This window comes from Podarcis tiliguerta, assembly GCF_965153285.1.
Source record: "Podarcis tiliguerta genome assembly, chromosome: 1".
Taxonomy (NCBI): domain Eukaryota; kingdom Metazoa; phylum Chordata; class Lepidosauria; order Squamata; family Lacertidae; genus Podarcis; species Podarcis tiliguerta.
Window position 1 is genome coordinate 91,839,826 of NC_139534.1, and position 18,785 is coordinate 91,858,610.

The 18,785-nt window shown below is 42.2% G+C and overlaps 1 protein-coding gene across 2 annotated transcripts in view; it reads left to right on the forward strand.

The window, feature by feature from the left end:
* Window positions 1-18,785, forward strand: part of LOC310681902 (cytosolic phospholipase A2 epsilon-like) — a 40,954-nt gene that overhangs the window by 16,374 nt on the left and 5,795 nt on the right. For both annotated transcript variants that reach the window (XM_083449940.1, XM_083449941.1), the window contains 12 exons: window positions 1,454-1,494; window positions 3,678-3,720; window positions 5,282-5,357; window positions 6,904-7,073; window positions 7,189-7,287; window positions 8,044-8,081; window positions 9,584-9,719; window positions 10,375-10,511; window positions 12,748-12,973; window positions 15,446-15,560; window positions 15,688-15,825; window positions 17,105-17,212. In XM_083449940.1, the coding sequence (XP_083306066.1) occupies window positions 1,454-1,494; window positions 3,678-3,720; window positions 5,282-5,357; window positions 6,904-7,073; window positions 7,189-7,287; window positions 8,044-8,081; window positions 9,584-9,719; window positions 10,375-10,511; window positions 12,748-12,973; window positions 15,446-15,560; window positions 15,688-15,825; window positions 17,105-17,212 (1,327 nt within the window). The remainder of the gene's footprint in view (window positions 1-1,453; window positions 1,495-3,677; window positions 3,721-5,281; window positions 5,358-6,903; window positions 7,074-7,188; window positions 7,288-8,043; window positions 8,082-9,583; window positions 9,720-10,374; window positions 10,512-12,747; window positions 12,974-15,445; window positions 15,561-15,687; window positions 15,826-17,104; window positions 17,213-18,785) is intronic.

The window sequence follows — 18,785 nt, forward strand, 5'->3', positions numbered from 1 at the left end:
GACTCCGCTAACCCCGAAATAGTACCTCAGGTTAAGAACTTTGCTTCAGGATGAGAACAGAAATCACGTGCGGCGGTGGCGGGGCAGTGGGAGGCCTCATTACCTAAAGTGGTACCTCAGGTTAAGAACAGTTTCAGGTTAAGAACAGACCTCCAGAACGAATTAAGTTCTTAACCCGAGGAACCACTATACAGGTAGGTAGCCGTGTTGGTCTGACATAGTCAAAATTAAAAAATTATCCAGTAGCACCTTAGAGACCAACTAAGTTTGTTCTGGGTATAAGCTTTCGTGTGCATGCCCACTTCTTCAGATACTTCTAGACCAAGGATGATGAACCTATATTCCCAGAACTGCTCTCTTCTCCAAACCATCTTTGCCATGATGCAACCTAACACCCTCATATGTGATTAGCCTCCCTCATGAAATTGGCACCCTCTAACAATTATAGCTTCCTACTCAATATGGTTCTTAGATACAAAACCCAACAAGAGATACCAAGGTATCACAATATGTGGGACATGTCTGCTCAATGGCCATTCAGCCTACTAAGTCTGCTGATAGTGGTGAAGAGTGGTCAGTGGCAGAGGAAGGGGGTGGGGTAGGTGCGGGCCACCACGGATGTCACCACTGAGGGAGTGACAAAATGCCAGGCAGCACTCACTGTAAGGCTGCAGAGATGCGGTGGCTTGGACGTGTGCAGGCTCCATGATACCCAAACGGTCCACCCTCTGCCTCCACCCCAGCTGTAGGGCGGTTGAGTGGGAGGAGGCAGGCAGACTTCGGAGGCTCCATGGTGCACCCTGCCCCATGGGTGGCTCACCCCGCCCCTGGGCACGCCGCCCCAGCTTCCTGAGCAGCTTCCTTTGCTGCTGAGAGTGGTAGTACATATCAAGGTGAGATTACCATATGGACTTAATTCACATCAGGAGACCCTGTTATTCTCATCATCCGCAATTTAGTTCTATGTAGCTATATACAGTCCCATGCTGAGAAGATGTATAATGACATATGCTTCCTTTTTTAACCTTTATCATATACTTAGCCTTTCAGCTTTGACAAAGAAATCCATCTGAATCCTTAAATTTATTTGAAAATTCCATCTTTTAAAAAAAGAAAATGTGCACACTATGAAAAAAATTTGCATAAACCAGAGGTGAGTTACCTGTGGACCACCAGATACTGCTGAACTACAACTCCCATCATCCCTTGCCTGCACGGTCAATGGCCAGGGGTGATGGGAGTTGTAGTTCAGCAACCACAGGTTAGCTGCTCTGAGAATTTGGGATTTGGGATATTCACTGTTGCTGATGACCTAGACAGCAAACAAATATGAAAAGAGGAATCCGTAAAGCTAATATATAGGACTCATAGTTTAACAGCAGCAACAAACCTGACCTTATTGTGCACATCTGAACATACAAACATGTGATTTATGCTGCATTCTAATTTTCAGACGCATGAACAATTGGAGGTTGAATTTGCACTGGAGAATATGTAAGTAACCCAAGTACTGTAGAAACCAATTACTATAGAAGCCTGTCTGCTGTAATGAATTGTATTCTCTTGTTTTTGTTTTATTTTATTAAGAATAAGGTCTCTTGTGTTACTTGGTGTTTGAATGTTCGCTGGGTATTTCATCGGCAATCATTTGTAGCCCAGCGTGGGATCATCTTGTATGTTGGAGAGTGGGACAGAAATGTTTTAAATCTAAAAGTTACCATCAGCAGCTAATGGCCATAGAATGAGCCCAATTGTATAAACTTGCTATTTATAAAAATTCAAGGCGATGCAATTCAAATTACCTATCCATCTCCCTTCCTTGGTATAAGTGAGGAACTTGTTAATGGGGAGAGGTTTTCCTTTCTTTCAACACATGTGCCTACGTAGCAAATAAAACACACCTTAGCGTGTCTTCAGATGTCAACTTTGCCTGTGATGATTTCCATAAACTGGAGAGCAAAAGATGACTTCCTCATAAGAACTCTGATTAACATAATGCTTCCTCTTTTCCTTGCACTAATCCTTCCTGTGCATCTGGAGTAGCAGAGGCCAGAATTTCTTCTATCAGGACTGATTCCCTCAGATGTCTAGTTTGCAGGTGCCTGGCATACAAATACAAGAATGTATTGCTTTAGCTCAAAAGCGCTATGATTGCTGAATAAAAATGACATCAGGGATTTGTACCATTTCACCAGACTCTTCCCCTTGGGTTACTATTGGGTTACTACTAAGAAGAGTATTCAAGCCGCCATACTTAACCTAACAGTAAGTCTCATTGAACTCAGTGGCGATTACATCTGAGTAGGCATGCGTAGGACGCAGGTGGCGCTGTGGGTAAAAGCCTCAGCGCCTAGGGCTTGCTGATCGAAAGGTTGGCGGTTCGAATCCCCGCAGCGGGGTGCGCTCCCGTTGTTCGGTCCCAGCGCCTGCCAACCTAGCAGTTCGAAAGCACCCCTGGGTGCAAGTAGATAAATAGGGACCGCTTACTAGCGGGAAGGTAAACGGCGTTTCCGTGTGCAGCTCTGGCTCGCCAGAGCAGCTATGTCACACTGGCCACGTGACCCGGAAGTGTCTCCGGACAGCGCTGGCCCCCGGCCTCTTGAGTGAGATGGGCGCACAACCCTAGAGTCTGTCAAGACTGGCCCGTATGGGCAGGGGTACCTTTACCTTTACCTAGGCATGCATAGGATTGTACTGGAAACAATTAAAAAAAAATAGAGCAGTATTATTTTGAAATGATTGCCTGTTGTCTCCTACAAGAACTAAGCTGTCGATGCAAGACAAAAGTTAGGGATGGGTCATATTGCTACAAGGTTCTGAATTTCCTTGTCCTGGGAATTTTGCAAGAATAAGTAGTGTGTCACGCTAGTCACAGGCAAAGAAACGTGGTGATGACAAAACGGACTAGATTGTGGTGATGTGGCAGTAAGATGATCTGAAGGATCTATGAATTAGAACACTGACCTGATTAACCCGGTCACTTGGCTTTTGTATTTTGAAATCCTCATCAGTAGAGCATGCCTAAAATCTGCTTAATATGATGATTGCCATCGTTGCTGCACAGCCTTGCCCTCTGGCTGAAACCAAACCTTTCCTGCTAAGCAGTCAGAATTTAGGAACTCGTTTCTCGGAGTGACCAGGGACTCAGCTATACAGCTGCAAATGAAACATTTTAAGTGTGTTGTAAAGTGCATTATACAAATGTGACACTAGATGGCAATGGCGAGCTATGGCAAATTCAATTTATTTTTCAAAACGTTTTTTAAAAAAGCATTATCACAACAATATTTTTTTTATGTGTGTGTAGATTCCACCTAGGAGTAATGCCATGCCACCAGACTCCTGATAGTGTTGTTGATGCTACTTAACAAAACTAGGGGGGAGCAGGGCAGTGGAGGGGATCAGGACTGGAAGAGCCAATCCCATCTGCACTCACATGCATCTTGACCTCACTGCTCTCCCACCTCCACACCATTCTGGTGAGCAAAAGCAATGTCTCTGTTGGGAAAGCAGCAGGGCTGGCTAGTCCTGGGGCTGGTAAACAGCAAAAGGAAAAGGGCAAAGTTAGATTCTAAGACATAAGTTGACTGTTCAGTTCTAAGTTATGTTGAACAATTGTGCCTTAAATCATTCAAGTTGTAACATCATGTATATATATATGAATATTTATTTCCTAGATGTGGTCCAGCTGAAACCATCATTACAAATGGAACAATAGTGGTAATTTCCATTTCTTCATGTATTTACTGTGCAATATCTCTGGGTTGCAGGAACTCTGTAAGCTACCTCTACTTAATATTAACTGAACAAGATCCTGAGTGAAAGTGTGAAAGAGAACTCTTAGATATGGGTATGGTGGAATATTGAATACTAAAATGCAAGCATCACACGGTGTATGGGAAAAACTGCAGCTTTCTCTCTCCCCCTTTTTTTTTCATTCCCACTCTTATGATATGCATACCATGGGGGCCAAATCAGATGTTACCAAATCAGAAAAATAAATTTTGGGTGGTCAGAACTCAACTTGGCTACAGTAATATTTGAATTGGCTTCCCATGTGAGTTGACTCAATCATGTGATAAGTGCTCACATCAGGTTATATACCAGAAATGGAATATATGCTTTGGCCCATACAGATAAATGCACAAACTGTGTCAAAAGAACCTTGATGTATGGAATAGTGAAATGAATGAATCTCAGTATTAGGACACCATGAGACAGCAAAGCCAAGTAGCTGCAATGGACTAAAATCTTCATGACATGAAATATGATGAACAAGTCATTGCAAAGGTCGCCCATCATCTTTTCCTTTCAATGCCATCACTAGGTTTCAAAGAAGTACACACACACACACACACACACACACACACACATATCCAGGGTTTTTTTTAGAGCTACTTTTAAAAGTGTCATTTCTAAATGCCAGAAGTACTCTTTGAGATCTCACTTTGAAAAGCAGTCAGTGACTAGGCACAAGAACTCTGGGATCTATCTGTGTACATTTGTTAACTCTTCTTTATATAGTAAGTTATGGAGAGGTAATTAACATGGGACCCTCTAGGTGTTGTTAGACAACAATTCCCATCATATGTCTGAAAATTAGCCATGCTAGCTGGACCTGATGAGAGCTGAGTTCAATAACATCTGGACAGTATCACATTATACTATCTAGCAATAAAATTGCCTTCAGGTTTTGGGCAATATTCATAGTGGCTGCATCCCAAAAAAGCCCACTCATAATTAGGTAATTGTGAAAGTGGGCCTTCACACACCTGAGAATTTAGTTTAGGAAAAAGCCATGTCTTTCTCCTCACAAAGCAGGCCCTGCATCATGCAACTACTGCTGTCAAGTAATATCTGCTTGGGGGTGGGGCGTGGTTCACATTTTCTAGAACAGTTGCTAAGTCATTTATTAACTTGATGAATCTCCAGAGCTCATAAGTTTAATTTAATCAATTAAAAGCATCGTGTGAGAACATGAATATATAGTGCTTTCTTTCTGGGGGGACGCAGGGGTACACATACCCCTAAACATTTTGTGAATCTTTGTACTTTTGTCCATTTACTGTATTTATTTTCCCTGGTTTAAACTAAAAAATGGTGATTTTCTTGAGTCAAAATGAGAGTACCCCTAATCATTTTTTTCATTTTGTTAAGAAAAAAAGCACTGAATATATGGCATTTGGCCAAATAAATTAAGTTTGTGGTTGCATAACATTCATGGCGCAAACTGTGAGATGAAAAATGTTATTCACTACTTTTTGGGTTGCTTCTGTTGCAGTGTCGTGAACTTTGCTGTTTAGAGGTTCAGGCGGATCGAAGGAAACGGAAGAAAAAAAAGAATACTTATTTTAAACGTGAGGGTTATTCCTTCATTAAATGCTTTTCCACACTACCACCTATTAGACTAGATGATAGAGGCCTCAGGTTTGGAGTTCAGGTGCTAGGTCCAGCCTGGAATGGGTAAAATTGCTAGCAAACACACTCAGGCATTTTGCTGACGTGGCTTCCACCTTAGATGGTACTATAGTATACTCTGAAATGTCAACAGCTCAGACTGAAAGAGTCAAGTTTAATGTCTTCAACCTCTGTCCTGGTGAGCACACCACATTACACCATGGTGTAAAACAAACTATGGTTTAATGTGAGTAAGCAGCTTCCATGGCACGCCTATGAAACAAATCTGAGCCTGAGCCTGTGGTGTGTTTCTCTCTCAAAAACCAAGGTTTGTTCTTGACTTGCCACCAGATGGTTGTATGGGGAAAGCGGTTGAGGTGGCAGGGCAGGTGGGGAGCCCATGGCGGTGGTGCCTCAGAAACTTCTGCAACCTGAGGCAGCAGCCTCACCCTCCTTAATGAGCCAGCTCTGGTACCATTTCTCTATAAAATCACTGTTGTCTCTCCTTCCTGTTAAGGCTTTAACTTCCTGGATCAATTTTTCTGAAAGTGCTATAGTCTGAACTTTTTGGACTATAGCAGCATTCATAAGAGTTTGTCACATTTATTAAACTCCAGAGTGCCACCTGTTCTTGAAATGCCCATTTCCCCAGATTGGGACAAGGCAGATTTTGATGTAGAGATGAACTGTTAGGCTCCATGAAATGGTTTTTAAGGTTATGTTTCTAAGCATACTTACAGTGCGATCTCATGTGTCTTCTCAAAAGTAATCCACATTGAGTTAAATGGACCTTACCCAGAGGCAAGTGTGCATAAGATTAAAGTCTTAGCTGTAGGTACATCCAGGATGTAGAACAAAATGCTAAACAGAGTTAATTGGAGCTAAGACCCACTGAACACAGTGCAGCTTACTTCTAAGTAAATGTGTATAGGCTTGCACTATCATTTATTCATAAACCTCTGTAACATTTTTCACGATAATGAACAAAACAGCATAAAAAACCTTCATGAAATGCATGTCTCAATCTGCATGAAGAGATCTCAGTGGCATGGAGGTTATTATTTCTGATAGGGATGCAAGTGGTGCTGTGGTCTAAACCACTGAGCCTCTTGGGCTTGCTGATTGGAAGGTCAGCGGTTTGAATACCTGCGATGGAGTGAGCTCCCATTGTTCTGTCCCAGCTCCTGCCAACCTAGCAGTTTGAAAGCACACCAAATGGCTTTTCTGTGCGCTCTGGCTTCTGTCACTGTGTCCCATTGCACCAGCAGTGGTTTAGTCCTGCTGGCCACATGACCTGGAAAGCTGTCTGTGGACAAACGCCGGCTCCCTTAGCCTGAAAGCCAGATGAGCGCCGCAAGCCCATAGTCGCCTTTGATTGGACTTAACCGTCCAGGGATCCTTTACCTTACCTTTTATTATTTCTGATGTTTGAGTTTTTTGTTTGCTTTTTTAAACTGCTCTGCTTTCTTTTTTCAACAATGTCCTCTTTTTCTTTTCTTTTTTTAGAACAAGATGTCAGATGTACATTGAAAGGATCCTTTGAAGGAACTCAAAACATTTCATTAGGCTGTGTCTCCAACTTGCATTTCACTGATCCTTCCCTTTTCCACTATGCCAGGTTTAAGCAAGCAGAACTGGATGTTCTACTCCCAAAGAAGAGGTCACTTCCCACCTTTGTATGTCATAGCTGAGCATGGTAGTAACCTGGATAATTTTAGTCGCACCTTTTATTGGGAGAGGTGTTTTTAAAAAGCAATTCTGTTTTTAAAGAGGCAATCTCTTTATTTTCAGTGTTGTTGTTGCAACTCATGTGGAGCTAACGCTTACAAAAACAGGAACCTGACTCTGCCTCTGAATGCACTTCCCACTGATCAAGATATAATCAAAGAGGTAAGTACTCCTTCTCAGCCCCTCTGTACTTACGCTGCAGTGTTCAACGGGGTTCTATTCTTTCTCCCATGCTTTTGGACATCTATAGGAAGCCGCTGACAGCTATCATCCAATTATTTGAAGTCAGGTGTTCATCAGTGTGTGACTGGCACCCAGCTCTGTCTCCATTCCATCTGAGTAACCAAACAAACCCCTGTGTTGCAAAGAGAATGTCAGCAATGTCTAGGCAACATGATGACACGTGTACATACGCAATAGACAATCTTTATTCCTTCAAACCATAACAAGTACAAAATGAAATCTTTAGTCTCAAAGTCTCTGAAAATCTTTAAATGAAGCGAGGTACCAGACTAGTTAGAGAAATGGATGGTCCTGTGGAATAACTGCAACCTGAAATACATGGGAGATGCCCTGCCCACATCCTTCCTAAATATTATCACAACATATAAACTGCAGTCGCATTTTCCAGAATATGTTGAGGTCACTTTATAAGCCAGTAAAGGTACTAGAATCACCGACTGCAGAATGAAACCAAAATTATGTACATGATGTTGTGAATTCCAAATTTTAGAGATTGTCAACAATCATTAGGAAGAGTATAAAAACAACACACAGAAACCATCTCCGATTTTTGACATTCACAACAGCATATGCAAACCTGGCACAGAACAGGAAATATATTTTGTCTATTTTTGGAAGTTGGGAAGGCTTTTATGATATGACATAATTGATTGTATTTAAATTCTTAACTTTTAGGACAAAGAAGTTAATTTACACTTCAAAGCAAAGACCTGGTAAGATTCAGTCGAAATAAAATAATGTGGTTTTTGGCTCTTCCGATTTATCCATTTTTAAAAGATGTGACCAATTCCCCCCCCCCCCGGCATATTTACTTCACAGAACAACTTAGCTTTGTGAAGCTTAGATTCAAGGAACCAAATTTTGGGCCTTCAATTTCAAGTTGAGAAATCGCCTCTCAAATATTTGTATATAGTTTTGACTTGAAAACTGGAAAATCTTAACATATGCCAAAAGTAAATTTAGGATCATAATGAATATGTTTATCACTAACACTATGACTTTGAAATTGTACCTCTCAAACCCCTTTACTACTGTTTGAGAGTCATTACATTCAGAATTATAGTCCTCTTCCAATAAAGCGTGTCCTCCCTAAAAGAGGGCACGTGTTGCGGTGAGACCTGGAGACTGACCTCCTGGTTGTGGGTGGATATATTGGATAGCCACAACACCCAATTGGTAGGTCCCTTGTTGCTGGGCTTAATCTGGCCATGGGGTGCAGTCTAAACAGATCAAGGGACCTATATATACCTATGCACGTGACCCAAAGCTTCCTCTTTCGGCTTGTGCATCGGAACACCCGCCCACCTCTCCCTACTTTTAGGGCATTTTCGCAATTGGCCTTCCTATGCTGTCGTGTGCCGTCTGTCGTTGGGACAGGGGCACGGCAGGAATTTTCCACACTTGGCTGATTGGCTGTTGCCATTTGGGTTTCGCCTGCCACGTAGCAAATCGTCACAACTTGTATGGTTACGGATAGGCTCTGGTTCATGTGATAGGGATGGGAGAACGGTCTTGCCATCCCTATGTGAAGGGTATTCCATTAAAGGAATCCAGGGACTCAACTTGGTTTGGTCAACCCCTGAGAGTCCAGGGGAGCATCTGGGGAGTGAACATAGTCTGTTCCCAGGCTTTTCACCTACCTCAGGTGTTCACCCTTGGCTGACCTATTCTGGTGCCCTGCGTCAGCGCTGCCTGCAAGGGTGCAGGGAGCTAGTCAAACCAGAGCCTATGCAACCACTCTTCTGTAATCAATAAAGTTGTGGCCTAAATTCTGCCAAAAACCAAAACTAAAATTTGAGTCAAATGTGTGTTTATTTAGGGGGGAGGTCTCTGGGTCTGAACACGCAATGTGCTCTGCTCACCATTATAGAAGCGGAGGAAGAGTTTTTTGCAACTAACAAATGTACTTTAAAAATTTCTGCACTATCCTGAGTTGGATTTGAGGTTTTCTGGTTGGAGTTAAATTAACATAGCATCATCTATCAGTTTGGCCACAGCCCAGCATCACACATTATGCAAAGTGCTTTACATTTTTGAGGATCAATGAACTGGATGCAGACCTGCCCATTTTCAATACTGCTTTGCACAAGTATCTGGTTGGCCACTGAGAGAGCAAAATGCCCTGGACCAATTGGACCTTTGGTCTGATCTATCAGGGCTCTTCTTGTGTATTCTGAAAGTTCTGTTGTATGATACATTTTCACCTGTGTTACAGCACATCGGGCTTAGATGTTCGCTTGGGGTTTGATCTCTGTCCAGAGGAACTGGAATTCCTGCAGAAAAGGAAAAAGGTTGCTGCTGATGCCTTTAAAAGGGCACTACAGCTTGAAGAAGATCTGTGTGAAGATGAGGTAAGGGGGGGCACATTTTACATTTGATTTGATCTACTTCTGCAAGCAGATTAGCTGGCAAACAAACAGGTGTAGCAGTTTTGCACACACATACCTACCTGTGTGCTCTAAAAATCTGGACTCATCCCATGACCTACGGTACTTTGGTTCTTTGGAGGAAAAAAAGCCATCAATCTTTTTCTAACAAAGTTTACAATTTATGCCAGCAGTGAATATTACCTCAATGTGTACTCTCATATCCCATCTTTCCCCTGAGGTCACCGCTGGGCAAATAAGCTGGGCTAGTGCTGTTTCCCCAAGTCAGCTAAATCCCTTGTGATCTGGATTCCAGGAACAAGACCTGGAAGGCTTTTACGTTTGCATTCCTTTCTGCTGCTCCCATTGACATGCTGTTTGAAGCTCCACAAATCTATTCTATACCTGCCCTACTGGCTTGCCTGCATGTAAGGGCTCTGCCAAGAACCTGGGAATGGCTCCAGGGAGCAGCGACTTGCACAGAGTTCTTTTTGAAATGTTATGGCTGTAGCTCTCCAGATATTGAAGTACCAGCTGTATCTATATTTTGTAGCAGCTTCTATCCTTGATATAATTATAAGACCCCTTCCCTTTATAAACCATCCTAATGAATGTTCTGCTTTTTTCTATATCAAAACAGGTGCCAGTGGTGGCAATTATGACGACAGGAGGGGGGATGAGAGCACTTACAGCATTATATTCCCACCTGTTGACTCTCCAAAAGTATGATCTTTTGGACTGTGTTTCATATTTTACTGGCTTATCTGGCACAACATGGTAAGGAAATGTGAGCAAAAGAGTTAAGTAACCCATATTTATGTCCATGATGCAATGAAATGAATTAATATAACAAGATGTTCCTTATGCTGCAGCGAGACTCCTTACGGGGTCCTCGCTGCGAGATCACATTCACCCAGTGCTATACCTGCTGCACTGGCTCCCGGTGGAGTACAGGATCAGGTTTAAGGTGCTGGTTTTAACCTTTAAAGCCCTATACGGCCTAGGACCCTCGTACCTACGGGACCGCCTCTCCTGGTATGTCCCACAGAGAAACTTACGGTCTTCAAATAAAAACATCTTGAAGGTCCCAGGCCACAGGGAGCTTAGGCTGGCCTCAACTAGAGCCAGGGCTTTTTCGGCTGTAGCTCCGATCTGGTGGAACGCTCTGTCACAAGAGACAGGGGCCCTGCGGGACTTGACATCCTTCCGCAGGGCTTGCAAGACAGAGCTGTTCCACCAGGCCTTTGGCCAGGGCACAGCCTGACTCCCTCCCTTGGCAAGCTTCGCGGAGCTCTGGCCCAATGTTTGCCAGTGGTTTAATTTGAATTAATTTTATAAGGAATTATTTTAGAGTGTTGTGTTGTGTTGTACTGTTTTATTGTTGTTAGCTGCCCTGACCCGGCTTCGACTGGGGAGGGCGGGATACAAATACATTTTTTATTATTATTATTATTATTATTATTATTATTATTACTATTATCAACCTTCGCATGATGGGGAAGTGGTAGCTACAGTCAACTTTCAGTAAATATTGGTTCCTTTGGAGAAACTTGTTTGTTTTTGAAACTAAGACCCTGTCTTTCCGTAGTATAATCAAGTCTAGAGAAATAAAACACAGTATTAAAAACAATAACAATTTAAACCCATTCAATACAATGGATTAAAAGCAGCTTGAAAGACAGTGGCAACATAAAAAAAATTGAGAGCAAATTCTGCAAAATCTCACTGATTTGTTTTTTTTAAAAACAACAACACAAAAACACGTTATTGCTGCTCATTTAAAAGAATGCCAGAATGGGATTAAGTGGATGCCTCTAAGGAGGGTTTTTCCAAATCTTGGTCACAACTGAAAAAAGGACTTGTGAGTATCCACTGGCATAGCTCTGAAGGCAGGAGGAAAAAGCAGGTGCCAGTGCTTATGATATTCTGGTTACAAACAATTTTAGGGCAGAGATGGAGAACCAGAGGCCCTCTAGATGTTGAAGGACTGTAATTTCCACCATCCCCATCCATTTGCTAAGCTAGCTAGTGCTGGTGGAAAGGGCTCCAATAACATCTGGAAGGCCACAGGTTTCCCACACCATATGTAGGCTTTTAAAGGTCAAAACTAGCAGCTGGAATTGAGCTTTTGAACAAATTGGCAATCAGTATACCTGGTACAAGATCGCTGTAATGTTATCTAATTAATTTGGTTCTAGCCAAAACCAGCTGAAACATCTGGGCTATCTTCAGGCGCAGCTCCAGGTAGAGTGAATTACAGCAGTCTAGGTGGATGGATTTTGATTCTTTTTCAAATCTGACTGATCACCAAGTTTGGGATCAGAAATGCACTTCCTTCCTTCCTTCCTTCCTTCCTTCCCTCCTTCCTTCCTTCCTACTGTTGCTTGAATCATCTCATGCTATTAATTCTGTAGCTTTTTTGATGTAGTTTTGGTTACCCATCCCACTTTTTAAAATGGAAGTGCTGGGCTTTTAACAACTGCAAAAGAAGCAGAAATCATTAGGTAAAGCTTTGTCTATTATTCCATATCCAAATCTTGATTGTGGTCATTGGTGAAGAAGAGTTTGGATTTGATATCCCGCTTTATCACTACCCGAAGGAGTCTCAAAGTGGCTAACATTCTCCTTTCCCTTCCTCCCCCACAACAAACACACTGTGAGGTGAGTGGGGCTGAGAGACTTCCGAGAAGTGTGACTGGCCCAAGGTCACCCAGCAGCTGCATGTGGAGGAGAAGGGAATCGAACCCAGTTCACCAGATTACGAGTCCACCATTCTTAACCACTACACCACACGGGCTCTCAAAGTAGTGAAAGCTGAGTTATCATCTTTGGCTAGCACAAATGGCCAATCTTTTACTGGGAATGCTCCAATAATTGCTGCTCTCAATACAGTTCACATGGATCCCCCAAACCTAGAACTCAAGTAAAGACATGGCCACACAGTGTCAAACACCTACATTTCATGTCTCTCCTCTTCTGAACCCAAATCTGTATTTACTGTGTTTCTTTCCAGGACAATGGCAAATTTGTATGATGATCCTAATTGGTCACATAAAAATTTAGAAGAGCCACTCGTTGAAATCCAAAAACAACTGAAAAAAAACAAGTTCCTTGCCAGTTTTTCCCCAGAACGTCTAGCATACTATTCAAAGGAGCTATGGCAGCGTTATCAAGAAGGGCGTCATATCTCTTTTACAGATCTTTGGGGACTTATCATTGAAGCCATGCTACACGATACGGTATTATATACTTTACTCTAAAAACACCAGCTAATGCCTAGTTTTGATTAGGTGTACAATCTAGCAAAAATGAAGCATTTCAAGTTCCATCATACTCAGAGTAGACCCACTGAAATCAATGAACTTAAATTAGTTGTGACAAGCTTAATAGTTTCAACAGCTTTACTCTGATTAAGTCAAATACATCCCAACAGTGTTCAAAATTCTCATTGTTCTAAGCACATTTTGTGACAGGCAATTTCATTAGCATGAGCAATTTCTGGGCTCAGTACTGCGCCTAAGATTTCAGATTAAAAGATTTGCAGAGTGGAAGGAAAAGAGGACCCTTTTCTGCCTTCCCACTTCCAGCTACTGCCTGAAGACTGGAGAAGAGACCCTCTTAAGAATATTAGTGAGGTGTGGGGGGTGGGCAGGGGAAGGACTAGACCATGTGAAAAATGAACATAATATTTTAGCTGTAGTTCATTCGTTTTCAGCTTTGTAATCTTGTTATAAAAAAGCATGCCTAGACATTCTGTTGTTGTGCCCACAGCCAAGGTTTAAGGTGCCATTTAGCTGCTAGCTTTCATATCTCAGTTTCTAACACTGCATCCCAGTAAGATGAAGTTAGGCATCTGGGCAGGATAAATTTTTTTAGTTAAAAAATAGTAGCGTATATCACTACTAGCGTATATCACTATCAATTTATTCCATAAGAATAAATTACCCAAAGACAGCAATCCTAAATTACTAGTAAAATCCATTTTGTTTTTTCTCCACACAGAAAAGTGCTAGGTAATGGATGGTATTCAATTAAATAATCGCAGAAGTGCAAGAATTACTGGTAGTGGAATAGAACTTCCCTCCATCCCCTAATCTGCTCTAGAGATTGTGGGAACACACACACACACACTAGAACAGATTTAGGGAGTGGGCAGACAGAGGAGAGGAGGGAACATTACGTTTTGCAAGGATTGTGATGACCATTGTGCTGATGGAATGAGCTGCTTAGTGCTTCATTGAACACAATCCCAACCATGCTTCTTAACATACCAAAATATAATGTCAGATAGGAGTGTCAGCTTGGCCCTGGGGCTGTGGGTGCCATCCAGCATGCATGGCCCTGGCACCAAAATTTGTGGGTGCCCAGCCCCTTCATGGGGAATTTTGTGGGTGCTTGGGCCCCCAGGGCCCCAGGGAGTTGGCAGCTACCGGTAGGTGCTGAGGTGGGAGCACTGTAAATTCTGCCTGAGCGCCATATTGTGGAGGTGTTGATGGAACATCTATATCAATCCTCATTGTACACTGTGATGTTTGGTGTCTGAAGTCAGAAAAGGATATACGTGCACTGCAAATAGTTGGGTGTTTATCATACATTTGATGCATATAGGAATTCCTCAGCTTTCATGTGTTATCCCACACGAAGAATCTCCATATGGTGCAAGCAGTGGCGTAGCGTGGGGGTGCAGGGGGGGCCGGCCGCACCGGGCGCAACATCTGGGGGTTAGGGTTAGGGGGCGCAAATCCATGGGTTAGGGGGCGCAAATTACTTGCCTTGCCCTGGGTGCTGACAGCCCACGCTACGCCACCGAGTGCAAGGATCATGGGGCCACACTGCTCCCAATCACAAGTCTAACCAGTTCACACTTTAAATGTACAGAGGCCAAGGATGGAACTGGACCAGGCACAACTTCAGAAATAAGGATTGTGGGACAGCCATGCTACCCTTTAATTATGTGGAGTCCCTTTGCATGGAATGAAGTGTGAATGGGGGCTTATGAGCCTCCTCTAATCACTCCCATCAAATGATATTGGCAGAAGGGATATCGCTCAGTGGTAACAGCATCTCCGGGGGGGTGGGGGTGGAATTCCTGGCATCTCCAGGTAGAAAACCCTGCCTGAAACCCTGGACAGTCACTGCCACTCAATGTAATCAGTACTGAGCTAAATGGACCAGTTGTCTGGCTCATTATAAGGTAGGGTGGCCATATTGCAAGAAGTAAAAAGCACACAAACACACACTTCCTGGTTCTGTTCTGGCAAAAACCCTGACATTTTGTCAATTTTTTAAAATTCCCGTTTGGATCCCGAACGTATGGCAATCCTGTTATAAGGCAGCTTCCTAGGGAGGCTTCTCAAAGAAACATTTGTTTGTACAGAAAATTTTAGCAATATGCTCTCCACAACTGTGTCCATTGTTTGAGTATCTGTACCTTTCATTAAGAAAAGAGTTTTCAATGCAGGAAGCCTCAAGCTCTTTCAAAAACCTTTCATTAATGTTCATTTTGAATGGGGTTGGGCAGAATTTAATTGCACGTATCCCTTTTTGTTTAGAAAGAACAACTGAATCAAAGTAGGCTAACACACTAACTTAGCACAATAGTTTGGGCTTCGGTTTAGAGTAAGATGCCATCACTAGAGTATAAATTCTAGAACAGCCTCTTACACCCTTTTCAGCTACATTAACTGCTTCTTTCTGCCTTTCACAAACAGGTAGATCAGAATAAACTCACAGATCAGCAGCGGGCGTTGACTAATGGCCAGAACCCTCTGCCTGTGTATCTTTGTCTCAATGTAAAGGAAAAACTAAGTAATCGGGGATTTAGAGGTAATTGCAAATATTTTATAAATATATGCTTGCATTTAATTCTCAAACAGTAGAACTGAGGACTAGAAAGGCTGATTCATGTAATTTAGGAATACTAAAAGATACTCTTCTGTGGCTTCCTTTTTAGAATGGTTGGAGTTCACCCCATATGAAGTGGGATTTCAAAAATATGGAGCCTACATTCGTGCTGAACATTTTGGCAGTGAATTCTTTATGGGTCATTTGATGAAGAAAATCCCAGAATCACGGATCTGCTTCTTGGAAGGTAATTAATAGGGCAGTCCTATATACACCTATTCAGGAGTAAGTCCCATTGAGTTAAGAACATAAGAAGATCTGGCTGAATCAGACCAATGGCCCATCTAGTTCAGATTAATTGGCACAGGATTGTAGCCAATAATAGTAAAATATTTTTATTTTTAGGAGTATTTGCGTCTTTAGCACAGAGCTCTAGCAGATTATAAATAGTTCTGTGTACAGTAAGACTCTTTTGATAAACAATCTGTTTGCCACTGCTGTGAGCACATAAAACCTACTCTATTTAGAATGTTCCTATGTTGGCATAAAACACTGAAAGACTAAACATATTTGGGACATATCTATCTTATTAGAAAGCACATTTAAATTAAGTGTGTGCTTAATTATCATCTACTGTGACCAATATGTATTAGAAGAGCATGCACAAAACATTTCCTATACCTTGTCGCTGGCAAATAGGCACTTCCACATCCTATATGCAATTAGCAAGAGGGTGGGAATGCATTTGATGATTGCACCAAAGACGCAAAATAAATTATGATAGTTCCATAATTACAGCGTTTGGAGTGTTGCTACTAATGAGCTACTTACTTAGATGTTCTTGATAACCAATAATTTCAAATCCCATCATGTGCTCTGTTCTAATTTACCAGTAGGTGGCTCTGTGTGCTTATACTAAGAAACTATAAATTATAATGACGGAGCAATCTTAAAACATTTTATGTGTTCATAACTAGAACAGAGCAAAAACAACTTCCTGGATTTTTTCACCCTATTCACAGGCAGCAAAAATGGGTACCATTTTGTCAATTATTCTCTGGAGGGATAAGAAATTATCCAGTTTCTAGGAAGTGTGCCTCACCATTAGGTGTGGCGTCAACATTGCTTCTTCTCTCTCTCCCCTTCCAGCATTTATATCCTTTTTTCTTTTCTTTTTTTTTTTGCTTACGGTGGCAACTGTGTTGGCAGCCTGGCCAATGTCCCCAGCCTAGCTTTGTTCCTTAGCACTCTTGGGTGATCTTCTGAGAAGTTTTGGCTCAATTCTTGTTCAAAGTCTCTTATATACGTTATCTCAGTATACCCTATCAGACTTGTAATGTATACCAGTATTAATATATTAGCATAAACAGAAGGCTGAGTAGAGGCTCTTCCTAAAGGTTCATGACTAAGGTGAGATTTGAACCAAGAAATAGACTCACAGCTCACCCACTTTTAGGCACTATGTAACATGGGCATCTCAAACATGAAAACTACACAAATTATTCCCAATTTCTTCCCTATCACAGGAATCTGGAGTAGTGTCTTTTCTATAAATATTATGGATGTCTGGTTTATGAGTGTTAGTACGGACGATTTTTGGCAGATGTGGACACGAAATAGAATAACTGAGCTCGGTAAGTTACTGTTCGATTTTGTTTCTGCTCTGTTTATTTATGGGGACAGAACATTTATGTACTTTCCTTCTGTAGTCCTATTTATGTGCTATTTGTGTGTATGTTATAGCTGTGTTTACTTGGGAGTAGTGCTTTTAGCCTTGCCTCTCTCTTTTCAGTAACCATCACAGTTGCCCATAAAGCAGCTCTTAACACACAGGCTTCTGCCTGTACAGGGGTTCAGATCATGCACACAAGCAGGAGCTTGCTTTTTGGGGTGACTTTATGGACAACTGTAGGCAACCTGTGGTTATCAGAAGAGAGACCTGATGTCAGGGCAGGTCAAAAAGTACGAACATGACTATGCCCTACATGTGCACAACACATCACTGGGCCTTTTGTATTTCAGTGATGTATTTTACAATTCTTTAAGGCAATGCTACAAAACACAACAGTAATTATTAGTGCCATATACAAAATAATCACAAGCTTACTTCGGCCTGGTTTTGGCCCTGGGACTGACTTTGTTGCCCTGCTAGGTGACCTTTACCAGAAAAGAAACAGGATGGTGTGTACCTGTTTGTTCTGCTATCCTTCTGGGCATTTTCCAGTATCATTGACCACAGGATTTCTCTGGATTAGCTAGCTAGGCTGGGGCTGAGATGGCACTGTATTGTGATGATTCCAGCCCTATCTGGAGCCTGATTCCAGAAAATGCCTCTGAGGGACTCCATCTTGTCATGGGTCCATCTTGTTATCCTTGTGCTGTTCATCACCTACGTGAACCCAATGGTAGCAGCCATCCAGAGTTTTGGAGCACTGTCCCTCACAACTCCATCTCTTTGTGCTAGCAGATTCCGGAAAAGTAATGGGGGTTCTAAACCAGTGTTTGGGATCTGTACTGGACTGGATTTGGACAAAGAAACTGAGACTTAATCCAGATAAAATGGAGCTACAAATGGCCACAAGAGAGCTAGCCTGGGATTGGTAATACACAAAGTTTCTGACGGGATAGCACTGTGTCTGAACAATCAGGTGCATTGCATGGAGATGCTACTGGACCACCCATGCTCTTAGAGGAGCAATGGATGTCTGTGGCCAGGAACTTCAGTGCATAGCTTCAGCTGGAGTGCTAGTTACACATTTTCTAGAAAAGACAGATCTGGCCAGTTTCACTTCCCTGGGCACATTTTGGTTATCAACTACTGTAATGCAAAGCTCTCTACAGTAGGTTGCTTTTGAAAACTAAGGAAATGGAAGCTGGTGCAGAATGCTGCTGCCAGAGTCTTGCTATTCAAAGCATATAACCATTGCTATTTGATCTGCAGTGGCTTCTGGAGTGTTTCCGGACCACTGGTTCAGACCACTGGTCCTCACCTTTAAAAGTTCAAGTGCTTCAGGACCGGAATCCCAGAATTCTGCTTTTGATTTAAGATCTGTTGTGAAACATTTGTTCTGTGTGCCACCAGCATCTGAGATATGCAGGCCATGGGCTTCCTCAAAAGGCTCATCTGGCTCCCTCCTTTTTAGCTTTTTGTATGCATTCTGCTTATGATTCAGTTTGATTTAGATTAATATTCTGTTCCCTGGGATC